Below are 13,748 nucleotides of genomic sequence, written 5' to 3' on the forward strand. Positions count from 1 at the left end.
AGAATCAGCGAATGGATTGGCAATACGGCGCTCGGCTTTTTATGTACTATGCTCGTCATCTCGAATATTCCGCCTAGAATGTTCTGGAAAGAACTAGGGCGAGACTGCCAATGTCAAGGTCATTCTGGCTTTCTTTTCTTTTACGCTCGAGGTAACAGAATACACGAGCTCTCTAGATGAATGGATAAGCGTTTCTCCTCGATCATGCACGCAGAATCAATGAACAATGAATATCTCCTTGTCTTTTGTTCACGTGAGCTTGCTCCCAGCTCTTTTACAGCGAATGCTGTTATGGGTTCGCCCCTCGTCGAAATGATATTTGGCGTCCTTTGTCATTATATTCACATGACACTGTTTCTTCGCGTTACTTGACGACAGAATGTTACGCGACGTCACATCACGTGGCATGTTGATGTCACATGAACCAGTGAGGTCATGGTGTCAAGACACGCCCCCCTGTCACGTAACAATGTGATGTTATATGAAGTCATACAGTCACGTGAATATGTTAGTAGTCACATGACATCATCGATCTAGATTGCTTAGTTTTATGATAAAAACTAATTATGAGGATAAATGAACTGCACTGATAAAGTGGTTTAAAGGTTACGAAGCCGCCAAAAGGCCAAATAGTTTGCGGCGCCGGAATTTCAAATCCAGGAAGCCTAATTACTGTTTAGGTGTGCCAAAACTTCACCACACAGCATTGTCTTCCGGAGTTTTTTTTATCTCTTTTACGTAGGCACCGAAACGGAATGTATCTAATCAGAGGTGTTCTGGATGCATACTGCTGCGTGGCACGCAGTACGACATTTGCTGGTACAGTGTGCGTGCTCGTTGTGATCAAGAAGCTATATCGCCTTCTGGTCCGCTACTGTGCATGTTTTTTGTTTATGAGGTTTAGAAACACGGTATTATGATCATCTTCGGAAGTCAAAAGCCACGTTCAATACATCATGAGGACTTTTTATCATTTCACGTGAGCTCTATAGAAATATTAGGCGCTTTGAGCAAACCGTTGACGTATTCCGTGTGCGAAGGGCCCTGGTGATACCGTGACCGCGGAGCACGCGCTTCAAAGCATGCTTCAAAGGCTCCCATAGTGCGGTACGCGGAAAACGGCGAAAGTTTGCTAAAAGCACCCATTCACTCAAGAAAGAAATCCCGGGGATTTCTCCCCGGCGCGCGTATCAGGCCAAGTCCAAGCTTTTGCGACGCGGCTCGATGACTTCAGCTCCCCGGCGTTTCCAGGAAGCCCGGGCAGCACAAATAATCCCGGTTTGGCTGCGGATCAGTTTGTTTGTAATGATAGTTTGTCGCAAACACTTTTTTGTGTCTCGTGTAGAGATGGCTAAATGTATGTCCGGAGGTGTCAATGGTGCAAACCGCTAAATTAAACCGCAGATACTGACATCGCGGCACCTGGTCATTGTGAACGACTAGATACCGGGAAAGGTGTATTGTGAAATTCTATGCTGGCCTGTGGTGACGTAAAAGATTCAGCACTACGACCTTAGCGCCGTGACGGCGCCTCCAACTTGTGTTGACCGCGTTCTCATTCGTCGTTCTTTATTTCCCTCCCGTTGACGTCTTAAAAGTGTCACGCCATTGTCTGCTGCCATCCTGGCTGTGTCAAGAGCGAAGGTAGATACGGCTGTCCCCCGTTCTGCTGCGCTTTCTAGATTGACGCTCCACGGAAGTTTCTGCGCTGAGGAGTTTGAACGCGGCGTCGACAGTGACACTTCCGTTCGCTCTTACTTTATTCCGGGACTTCTGTAACCAATCGCCAAGATCGCTTGATCAGACAATATCCCGTATCCTGTGACGTTATTTGTGGCCACATGGAGACCACCTTTGATGCATGTACGCTTTAGGACGCTGAACACAACAGTGAAAGACGCTTTCCAGCTATCCCGTTACCGCCTTTATAATAATAGTCACTGATAAGTTAAGAACGGCAGGGAAGAGCTTCAGTTCTCTAGTGCGAGCATCCTCCTCGGCCACGCTTCGGCGTCTCGTGTTAAACCTGCCGAACCCCGACGTAAGGCGCGGAGGTAGTGCTAAAGGTAGTGCGTTCGAAAGACACGCTTTGTTTACCTTACACTGCCAGTGACTATAGGAGTTTCCCACAGGCCACACACAGTCCTGGGGAAAGGGGTACCCCGATCTGCTGACCCCCTGCTACAAGGGCACGTCTCCCAATGGCAAGTACGGGCCCATCAACCCCGCACTCGAGTCAACCTTCCGCTTCCTGGAGACATTCTTCGAAGAAGTGGTCAACGTTTTTCCTGACCAATACCTCCACCTCGGAGGCGACGAGGTCGGCTTTGACTGCTGGTATGACCGTTTGTTCTTTGCTCATTCTAACAAATGTGGCAAGATTTTACCTCAAGAACCAAGATGGATTGTGAATCCATGGTATCATGTTAGAACCACAACCTACTTTATACTTACGATCACTCCATCTGCAAACACTCCAGCACGCACCTCCCGGAGGGGCAAGTTTCAGCGGCGCCTCGAGGCGGGGCTTGGAACTAGTTTTTTTTTTTCGTCTTTTCTTCTTGGAGCAAGTTTGTGTTCGCCTCAATAGTGTTGGTGGCGGGCGGGCGCAGCCAATACTATCTGGTGTTGGCTGCGCAGACTAAAAAAAAGCTGCTTTATTAACGAATTGAGCCCCTTGAGTATCCTTTACTTAGAGAAAAAAACATTTTACAGTGTGAACGCGCTTGAAACTAGAAAGCGCGATCAGCTGGCACGCACCCACGGACAACAGAAGAACCCAGCGAGGTATTGAGGAGTTTCAGCGACGGTGTCACCGCCCTGGCGGCCGGTCGCCGAAAGAGAACGAGGGGGATAGGTTCGCTGGGCGTTGGCTTTGTGTAAAGGCGTTGGCCGCGAACGTAGGCTTATAAACTTCGGCAGCAAGAATATTACGCGGCTCTAGTGTTCCGGTACGAGCAACAGAGGTGACACGATCTGCTACGAATAGCTACGACCACCCGCCGCAGCGATGCAGGCGTCGAAGGAGCGCAACCTGTGTACTACGCAGTCAGTCGCCGTCGCCCGACGCTGCTCGTTTGGCCTTCAGGGCTTTCCGCCCCGGTTTCTTCGCTTGTACTTGGAACCGAGTATTATTCGCTGTGCTTGTGTATGTGCTCAGTGGCTAGATATGGACCTCATAGAGCAGAGTTCTTAAGACTCAACAGCGACTCAAAGTTGACGGCGGAGGGGCTTGCATCGACACTTTCGCTTGGTGCACGGGTGCGACGACTACACGGATAAATTTTAAGATTGCTGCTAGCAAGGTGGGCCATAGTCGCTTTATGTTGACACGATTTTGAGTGTAAGTACTCCGTGCAAAGGCGAATCTATCGCGTTTCTAATCCACCTTTGTTTTTGTTATTTTTAGCACGCATGACCGATTGAAAATGCTTCTGTACCGATCACGGTGTGAATGTCTTCGGCCTTATACGCCAAATAAAAAGTCATATTCGTTCAGCGAGAAAACTTCCCTTTCGAGTGACCTTCTTTGATTGATAATTCCGCCCGTACTGGAGTGCTTTAATCAACACAATCGATTAAGTTTGCTTCCCTAGTTCGGACATCTTTGTGCCACATGCGGCACTAATGCTTGGCACGATGCGGCTCTGGCACGATGTATGCCACTGGTGGTATTGGGAATTGATTTACTTCCAAAGCTAACAGTATGACAGGTGGAACCATTCAATTTGCTGAAAATGTGATGATATGGGAATGTCGTTGCATAACTAGCGTTTTACGTTTAAGATTGATAAGAAACATGCTCATGTGATGATGCATGTCTACAGCATTAGCTTTGCAGATCCAGAATGAATGTGCTATAGGCTACAGCCTCAAGACTTTTAATGGACCAAATTGGTGATTACACGGCAATAAATATTGTGGTGGAAAACTGCCCATTGACTCGGTGAGTTTTGATTGTGACCATTGGTGTGCTGTTGGCAAATCAGGTAATGGCGCACCTTTTCCCTGACCATCTGGCTTCGAGGGACACTGCATGTAGATGGGCTTAAATATCTTTATTTCAAGGTTCAGTGGACCCCTCTGCATCATTACAGGAAGGCACTTTCAAGGCACAACAAACAGCAGTGAAAATACAATGCATAATAACAGGCACCAGTGTCCAGGCGTATAGTCTGCAGAAGCCAATTTGAGCCTAAAAATGTTTTTGTTTTGTTTAGATAGTTTGCATTTGGTGTATAATTCGCAGGGCCCGATTTCCGCGCCCAGTGCATAGTCCGCCAAGCTGGTGCGTTGCGTCTTCGTCCTTTTTTCCTGGGTGGCATTTTCTTCAGAAGTTCTTCGGCGAACGCTATTGGGCCTGAAGAACTGCTCTTGAGGCCCATATCTAGCCACAGAGCACACACACAAGCACAGAAAATAACACTCGGTGCCAAGTACCAATGAAGCACCTGGGTGGAAAGCCGTGAATGCCAAACGAGCAGCGTCGGGTGAGGGCGACTGCCTGCGTTGCGCCCCTTCGACGCCTGCATCGCTGCGGTGGGTGATCGTAGCTAGTCGTGGCGAGATGATCTTCACTTCAAGCAATAAATCTTTCCATACCATAGTCAAGATATGTGTGCAAGTGTTTGACGACGTGGGCTCTCTCACGTTGGTGCGGTTGTCATCAAGAAAGGTACATATCAACAATGTAGCGTGTTTGAGGCTGAAACTGTGACGCATACTTCTCTAAACCTAAATCTATCGGTCTGCGGCTACAAACATTTTCGTTGACGTTGCTTAGATGATGTAACCATTGAGGCCTCGCATTAAATGGTGTTGCGAACTCTTCGGTTGTGTATGAAAACCTATTTTCGCCCTAATAAAATACATTTTGAAAAGGACACGTGTCTTCTGCTGATACATATCTTCCAATTTACAATGGAGAGGCAAACAGAAAATCAACTGCACACATCTACCACTTAGCATAAACAACTTTTGCCATTAATTCTTTAGCACACTCAAATACCAGCTTTGGTTGCTCTTGTTTTAGAAGCTTTGCCCTGTTCTGTAAAACGAAAACAGTTAAAAAAGCTTTACCTTCGTTCTCCTTCTCGCATTTAATACAGACTTGTTTGTCAGCAGATCATACACTGGAGATATCACCGTGGCACATACAACTCGAATGACCGATGAGACTATTGCCATTACAATAGAGCTTTCCACAAGAGCCAAAACGAGGCTTGTGGGGTGCACAAGCACATCGAAATGAGATTGGTGCTTCCGGGGCTTATTTACATTATGCGTAAGAAACAGTACGATCGGCGACCAGCTGATCGCAATATAACACCAAGGATGCCGTTGTTCCGATACATAGAACGCAGTATAAAGACCTCAATCGTCCCTTCTATGCTGAAGTATTCATACTTTCCATCCAACCGCTTTTTAGCACAATTTACTAGAACAACTGAAGAGTTCGCAACACCTTTTAATGCGAGGCCTGAATGGTTACATCATCTAAGCAACGTCAACGAAAATGTTTGTAGCCGCAGACCGTTAAGTTTAGTTTTAGATAAAGTACGCGTCATAGTTTCAACGCGCGAACATTGTTGATATGTACCTTTCTTTGGACCCGCGTACATTCGGTTCAACTTGATGACAGCTGCACCAGCGTGAGAGTTCACGTCGAACACTTGCACACATATCTTGACTACGACAAGTTTTCTTGCCTTCGACTGGCTTGAACACTTCATCTGTTGCACCACGGTATGTCTTGGCTGAAACGATGATCGTCTCGCACACGGCAACAAACAGAGAACGACACGCTTTGTTTTATTTATACGCTACCGGTCTACGGGCGTCGCAAATCTATCCCCCTCTTGTCCGCCATGTTGGGTCGATCGGAGCGCCCCCCATATTCGCTGAAACTCCTCAATACGAGTTTGGTAGGAGAATCGAGTTTTCGTGCCGAATAGTGAGAACGCCTCTCCCTAGGTGGCACTAAAACTCGGCCCTCAGCCGGGTGCAAGCTCTTCCATAGGGAGCTTTCAGATGACGTGGTCGAAAGTATAAAGTTGGTCGTTGTTGACGTTCGCCTTGTTGATGTTCACCTTATTTGTTTTTATCCGCCTATTTAAGACACCTCGAAGCCACGATTGCCCTTAACTCTTAAAAACATTTTTATTTGCAGGATGTCAAATCCAAACATCACAGCCTTCATGGAAAAGATGGGTATCGCTGGACACTATATTAAGCTTGAGGAGTACTATATCCAAAGGTAAGTGGATTGTAATTTGGGAAAATTTAACGTTGATTTGTTAAGTAAAGTGCTTAAGGGGCCTTGCAATGACTTTTTTACTGGTTTTTAATTTGCACCCAACCTGAGCGCGGTAATCGTAGTAACGCAGTGAAACTTTTTTTCCCTCGAATTTCGCTTTATTTTAAGATATATAGGCGAATTAAAATGAAAGAAAACAGGCAAAAAATAACCTCCTTCATAACGTCTTGGTTGCTTGAGTGGCCGTGAACGAGAGGAGGGGTAGTGAGCTCAGCGAGCGCTCACGGCTGCCGCACTCTGTGCCGACGGCTCGAGAGGGCGCCACTAAAGCATGTTCTGGATAGGCTGTATGTAGCGGGCAGCCAGAGCGGCTCTCATTGCATTTTCTGCGCGATTGAACACTAACTCGGCATAACACTTCATTGGCCACAAACAGCAGCAAACACGGGGAAAAGATAAGTTCAGAACGGGAGCCACTTCACCCACTAAAGAAGGCGAAGCGGATAGGGCCACTTTGTGGCCCTATCCGCCCCCTTTAAGCTAAAAGGACCGTGCAAAAAGGTTAACAAAGAGGAAGGCGACACATCGGGGGAGTCGTCGTGTCGGGTAAAGCACAAAAGCAAGTTCGTAGAATGCGTAGAAGGTTCGTCTACAAAATACCATTGACGTGCGGAATCTCATACATCGGGCAGACGGGCAGGTGCTTAAATGACAGACTCAGAGAACATCAATATGCATGCGGGTAATTGCAAGCACCTGGCAACTTAGCAGCGCATTGCGCGAGATGCAGCTGCGAACCGCTATTTGGAAATACATCTGTCATGGACAGATCGAAGAATAGAAACAAGCGTGAAATCATAGAAGTCTTCCTCATGGCATCAGGGAAGCACGGCACGTGTGTCAGTGATCCATCCATTGCACTGAACCAAAAGGATATTGAACTGCTGAGACACAACACAGCATAACGAGGCGGACACCAGCACGAGCTTCAAGGTCCCCTCTCACACCACAAAAACCGAACGTTTATCAGAAAAGGGGAAAAAAAAAAACCACAAAAATCGAAAGTGCACACATCTTCATGACGACGTTTATCATTATTTCATAGCTTTCGTTCTTTTCCAAACTCACGCATGGGGAAACTCATGCATTGAAAAGGAGAAAAAAAAAACCGTTGTTAAGCGTGTTTCACATGCAGCGGTTTTGGCCCTAAAGTGGCGCGATTCCTGTTGTCGCGGCGCTCGTGCCGCAGAATTGCTGGTGCTGGCCAGAGCGCCGCGACGGCAGAAATCGCGCCGCCCTAGGGCCAAAACCGCTGCATGTGAACTAGGCTTTAGTCTGCGCCCATTCGTGTTCGTTGTGTTTCTCCTCATCTCAATGTAATTCATCATTTTCCTTTCAATTTTTGGTGACGCGTTTGTTCTGTAGAACTTCGCAACGCAGCACGTCTATCAATCTATCAATTGTGAGTGCCTAATGTTTGATCTGGCGCGAACGTACATTCGAAAAGCACCACAACTCTCCTCGTTGTAAGGTCTCCTAAGATTTTCCGGGAAGGTCTATTGTCTATAGGCTGTCTGCTCGTCTGTTTCACGCTTAATATGAAACAAATAAGTCACGGTGACTTGTGCGTAAGCAGACGCCAGGCAGGTTCACACATCCCCGTGTTCTTACGTTTCGTTCCATTGCGAAAACGGACGCACACGTGACTGAGATATCTGCGCTTCATACTAAGCGTGGCTACCAGTTCAAGGAGAGAGCATGGCACGCCAAGTTCTAGACAAGAACGTTTCGGTGAGTTGTACTTAACACAAGATGACGTGAGAATACGGTGCTTTGTGAACCCGCCTTTAAAATGACGTCAGCACTTCTTTGAGAGGAGACAGACTTTCGGGTCCTTAGTGTTCACTAAAAATGTATTACAAATTAATAGTAATTTCCTTTTTCAGGTTGCTTAAGATTATAGAGGCACTTCGGAAAAGCTACATCGTGTGGCAAGAAGTTTTTGATAACGGAGTTGCAGTTAAGTATTATTTTTTTCAGACTACCTATCACGAAAATGTTTAGTATACGAGTTCACAAGACCCTGATTTTTCTTATGATTTAAACTGAAAATACGATCTACGGAGACAGCTACACTGGACGTAGACATCGCGTCAGCCCCATACTTAATGTTGTTAATACCCTGCCTTTTCACTCATTACCTCTATTCAGCTTTTTCCAAAATATTCTTTTTCGTGTTGAAAAAACAGAAACATTGGATTACTTTGGGACCGCCCTTAGGCACCAGCTGAACTCCCCTCCGCCACGCTACGGCAAAGGCGCTTCGGGCGCAGTACCAGAATGGGTGTGGGCAAAAACTTAACGGAACACATTAGTGCCGCTTTGGTAGAAACCAATGGCCTTCTCGTAAAACGCCGTGACCGAGGATGCACAGAAAGATCTGGGAATTGTGTTAAGTGTTTTTATGTGTTTCCTGACATCTCTCAGAAAACGTCGATGGGTGCCGTGAAAAGGGAAAACTAGGCGGACCATGATGGCCTCTGTGTAAAGCAATTTGAGTTGCATTTACTCTTTGCAATAAGATCTATTTGCATTGTTCCAACGTGAACGAGGGAGAACCGCCATGTGATTAGAACCACACGGACTACGTTCAGTGCGTCGTTCAAAACGGCCGTGGTCCACGTGAAGGATGTACGTGCCGTCAATACGTTAATTGAAATACTAGGTAATTGCAGGTCCTCGTAAAGCTGAAAAGTGTCTTGGCGAAATCGGCTCGGTGTAAACAGTAAATACAAGTGGGTGTTGATCACTCGAACTGCCCCCATTTGTTATGCCCACTTGATTCTGCTTGCAATTTTCAGTTTCGACCACAGTTTCTCGCTTCGTTTGCCGCCCGCGCGACGTCGCAACTGAAAATACTGAGCAGCTTCTTAGAATGGGAAGCATTCTTTGGTGTCCATTCTGCGGCATTCACGTGTAATCAACTATTGCAAGTCATAGCATTCACACCAAGTTTCACACTGTAACGAGCCTCGTGCAATTAGCCGAGGCCACTAAATGAGTAAGACGTGGCTAGGAAAATGTACAATTCAAAATTCCAATACAAATAAGGACGCGGAGACTCCCGCCGGCGCCGACAACACCGCACCCCAATGGTTTGTTGTTGGGGGACGCCGCGCTTCCTGGCCACACCCCATCGCCCATGGACGGGTGTAGCCACTGCGCCATATGTTCGAGCCCTTGACTCGATAATATAACACCAACTGTCGCATAATATTGGCTGCAATATAAGCACATTGGCGAAGTAAGAAAAAACAAACCAACGGTTGTGGACAGCTAGGAAATAACTAGCAGCTCTTGACATCCAATAGTGCGCGTATTTCCCGCCTAGCAGCGATTGATTTAGTACATGACGAGAGAAGATGCAGCTGTCTTTGACGTACAAATAGCGTGTGCTCGCATATTAATTAAACATCAATATATGCACAGATATTATAAATATGCCTTGATGTGGGGCACGTTGTGTCGTGGGCGCGATTGACAGTTTTGGGATAAAACTCGAAATTTGTGCATATATCGCTTATTCTCGCGTCGTTTGAGTTGAGTGAACCCTAAAGAAGCAGTTTCCCTTCAATTAATTTTCGGCGACCAATTTTCAGAATTGAGGAAAACAGGTACTGCTTGCCTTTTTTATTTTTTTCCTAAATTAAACAAATTTTTATGGTTCAGTGATAACGATTCTGGGCATTCGTGATCATGAAGAAGTGTTAGCGCATGTAACATGTCAAAAGGCTGAAACCAATAACCCCGGCCTTGAAAAAAAAATGTTTTTTTTTTTTTTGTTTAGATAAGGTCGAATACAAAAAAAAAATATTTTGACCTTCTGGCTGATGTCCCTGAGTTTGAATGCTCATTGCACGACAATTGACATAGGAGATCTGTGTCAATTCATTCAAGATGTACTGTTTGATCTTATCAATAAATATATTCCCTTTAAATGTTATTATGTAAGCGCAAAAATTACAAAGCGTGGATGAACAAAAGTTTGCGATGTCCTCTTAGCAAAAAGCGGTGTTTACTTTATAAGTATTAGAAAACAAAACTCGGATAATAAAACGTTGGCACGGGCGCCTTTATATAACGTTTAAAAACAAGTTAAGGAAGCAAAACTGCATTTCTTTTTTACTCTAGGTCTTAATTAGGTTAACAACCCAAGATAATTATGAAACCTTGTGAAACAATTCGGGTATTAATGAATATATAGGTGTACCGTCTATTCTTAATAATCATGAACATACTTTAATTGACTTAGAAAAGGCAGTTTGTTTCAACGACTACTTTCAATTCGTTTTCTCCAGTACTCCTCAGCGCATTATTCCGCACTTCTCCGAGACTATACACAATAAAATGCCAGAATTTCTTATTGAGAATAATGGGGTATATGAGTTACTTCACTATTTTCAATCTGATTCTGCCACAGGACCTGATAGAATTCCAAACAATGTGATAAAAATGTGTACTTCAGCGATTCCGCCCTTAATATTTAATTTTATAAACAAATCTCTCTCCTCAAGAATTTTTTCATTTCAATGGTAGGCAGCTAATCGTGTTCCCATTCATAATAGATGGCTTAAACGCAATGTTTCTAACTACAGGTAAATATTTCTGACCAGTGTTTGTTTAAAACTATTTGAACGCACACACACCTCTATACAGTTTTTTTTATTTTTATACATTACAGATTTGTTTTAAAAAAAGCCGTGAAAGCTACACTTATGCGATTTGTGAGAGTGAGCTTACGGTAAAGGGGACACTATGTGGGTGGCTAATCTTTGCGATAAGTCGGCAAATTAATTATAAAAATAATTAAATTTTTAGTGAAATTATACTTATGGTTCCAATTAGTAACTTACTAAGCGTTAATGAAAACCACTAAATCACTTCTTCTTAGAACGACTTCAAGCTCGTGAGAAACTTGGGGGCGCGCTAAAGTAACCACTCGTGAAGCAGGCGCAAAGCTAGCAGTGGCGGAACGCGATCATGATCTAATCATCCGCGTTCCGCCACTGCTAGCTTTGCGACTGCTTCACGAGTGGTAACTTTGGCGCGCCCCCGAGTTTCTCACGAGCTTCAAGTCGTTCTAAGAAGAGTTGGCTTAGTGTTTTTCGATGACGCTCTCTTAGTTTCTAATGGAACCTTGGGTCAATTTTTACTAATTAAAAAGGTAATTATTTTTTTTAATTAATTAGCCGACCTATTTGAAAGGTTAGCCACCCATATAATGTCCCCCTGGCCGTATAACTCGCTCGCACAAACCGAATAAGTGTAGCTTTCACGGCTTTGTTTTAACAAATCTGTAAAGAATAAAAAATAAAAATAAAAGTCACCCTGTAATTTTGTTAAGCGTCTTGAGTGAAATACCTTTTCCACTTAATACCAGCATGGATTCCGATCTGGTCTTTTATGCAGAAGACAGCTTTTAGAACTTGGAGTGGCCATTTTGTTTTCATTGGGGAGAAATAGACAAACTGCCTGCTTTTAGATCTTTAGCAAGCATTTTATAAAGTGCCCTATTCATGATGAAACTTTCATCTCTGGACTCGCCAGGATTTCTCGAAGAAGGCTTTGCAAGTTCTCTACCGCTAGCCAAGGTGTTAGATGGTGTGAAATCCCCGTGCGCGGCAGTGACGTCAGGCGACCCCCAATGAGGCGTACTCCTTCTTCTTTTGGTCTATCATCAGGATTTAACTGAGAATATAGCATTCGTTTCTAGGCGGAAGAGTGTGACATTTATCATCGAGTAAAATACGATAATTATCCTTCTCTACTTAAGACTGACCTTAAGACTGATCATGTGGCCCTTAATTGAGTGCACTAAAGGGCACTGCTGCATCATGCCTTGAATATCAAGTGCCCCTTAATATTAAGGGGCACTTAATATTAAGGGGCGCTTAACTGCTACATTATGCCCCCTAATTAAGAACACTTCATATTAAGAACACTTAATTAATATTAAGTGCCCCTTAATATTAAAGAGCGCAATTATATCCGATTTATAAAAAAACGCAACCCTTTCAGGACGGCATCAGACCTAAATGGCGTCTTAGCGGAGGTTAAGAAAGCCAAATATCCGGGGGTTTATTTTAACAGCACACTCTCTTTGGCAGAGCACGTGGACGCAATGACAATCAAAGCAAACAGTCTCCTACATTTCATCGAGCGTAGTTTTAAAATGACTACAGAAAATAGGAAAGAAATGTTGTATAAAGTTAGGTCAATCTTGGAGCATGAAATATGCAATGCGGTATATTAATTTGTTTAACTTATTTTAAGAATTGGACGCTTTCAATATAGAGAAGCCCCGTTTGTTACAGATAATTATACATTCAAATGAAGTGCAGGCAATTAAAGGAAAAAAAAACAGAGGAAACAAACGCTAGTTTGGAAAACAAAAAAAAAAACAGAGAAAAACGCTCCGATCTTTTATCTTTGTCTTCTCCTTCTTTTCACTCTTCTCATTTCTCTTCTTTCCTTTTCAAATCCTTTGGCGTAAAGGGCTAACCTTGGGTGGTGACAGATACTCTCGTCCAGATCCACACTTCGTTATAGTTTCTGGGTAGCGCTAATAGAGTAATGCTTCCAGCAAAGCCATAATTGTTATGAAGCACCTATTCCCTCGTTGGGCTCCGTGGTGGGCGGCGCGCCACAGATTCCGAAAACCCTTTGCCTTTTTATGGCGCCCCCCTCTTCTCAACCCCGAGCAGAGCGGCCCCCGAAAAGAGTTCGCCCCGCTCTTCCTACTTTCGAAAAAGCAAATGAACCAGAAAAATATCCTCGATTTCTTGTAGTTCACTCTACAACTGACATTGTGCATTTGTCAAAAAGTTTCTCCCTTTGTCATTGCAAAGCATTTAGAACAAGTGGTTGGAAAATGTTATAAGGCAAAGAAGCTTGCTGGAGACCTCCTTGTTGAGGTAGAAAATAAGCCACAGAGCACAGCACTCTTGAAGATTACAGGCCTGGGAGACTACCCGGTTACTGTCACCCCCCACCGTACACTGAATACTGATTGCGGTGTCATCTCAGAAGATGACCTTCTCGAATGCAGTGAAGACGAGATACTCGAAGGTCTGTGCAAGAGTACTGTCGTTGCTGCTCGACGAATCACCTTAAAACGTGACGGACAAGAAACACCAACCCGCCGTCTGATATTCACATTTGAGCTACATGCCCTTCCGTCCACCGCGAAGGTAGGGTACTTGAACTGTAGAGTCCGCCCTTTCATCCCAAATCCTCAGCGGTGTTTCCGCTGCCAACGTTTCGGTCATGGTTCCCGAAATTGCCGCGACCGAGAAACGTGTGGAAAGTGCGGTGGTACTGACCATGTAGCAGACATCTGCGAAAATGAAGTCAAATGTGTGAACTGTAACGGAGCTCACCCTGCTTTTTCTCGCTCCTGTCCAAAATGGAAAGAGGAAAAATATGTCCTGAC

General features: G+C 44.7%; 1 protein-coding gene across 1 annotated transcript in view; it reads left to right on the top strand.

Moving 5' to 3' along the window:
* LOC8028519 (beta-hexosaminidase subunit alpha) overlaps positions 1-13,748 on the top strand; it is a 116,794-nt gene that overhangs the window by 68,129 nt on the left and 34,917 nt on the right. The window contains exons 7-9 of the mRNA XM_040208932.3: positions 2,133-2,337; positions 6,170-6,256; positions 8,203-8,275. Coding sequence (XP_040064866.1) covers positions 2,133-2,337; positions 6,170-6,256; positions 8,203-8,275 — 365 coding nt within the window. The remainder of the gene's footprint in view (positions 1-2,132; positions 2,338-6,169; positions 6,257-8,202; positions 8,276-13,748) is intronic.

Source organism: Ixodes scapularis, unplaced genomic scaffold, assembly GCF_016920785.2.
Source record: "Ixodes scapularis isolate PalLabHiFi unplaced genomic scaffold, ASM1692078v2 PGA_scaffold2__306_contigs__length_199485367, whole genome shotgun sequence".
Taxonomy (NCBI): Eukaryota; Metazoa; Arthropoda; class Arachnida; order Ixodida; family Ixodidae; genus Ixodes; species Ixodes scapularis.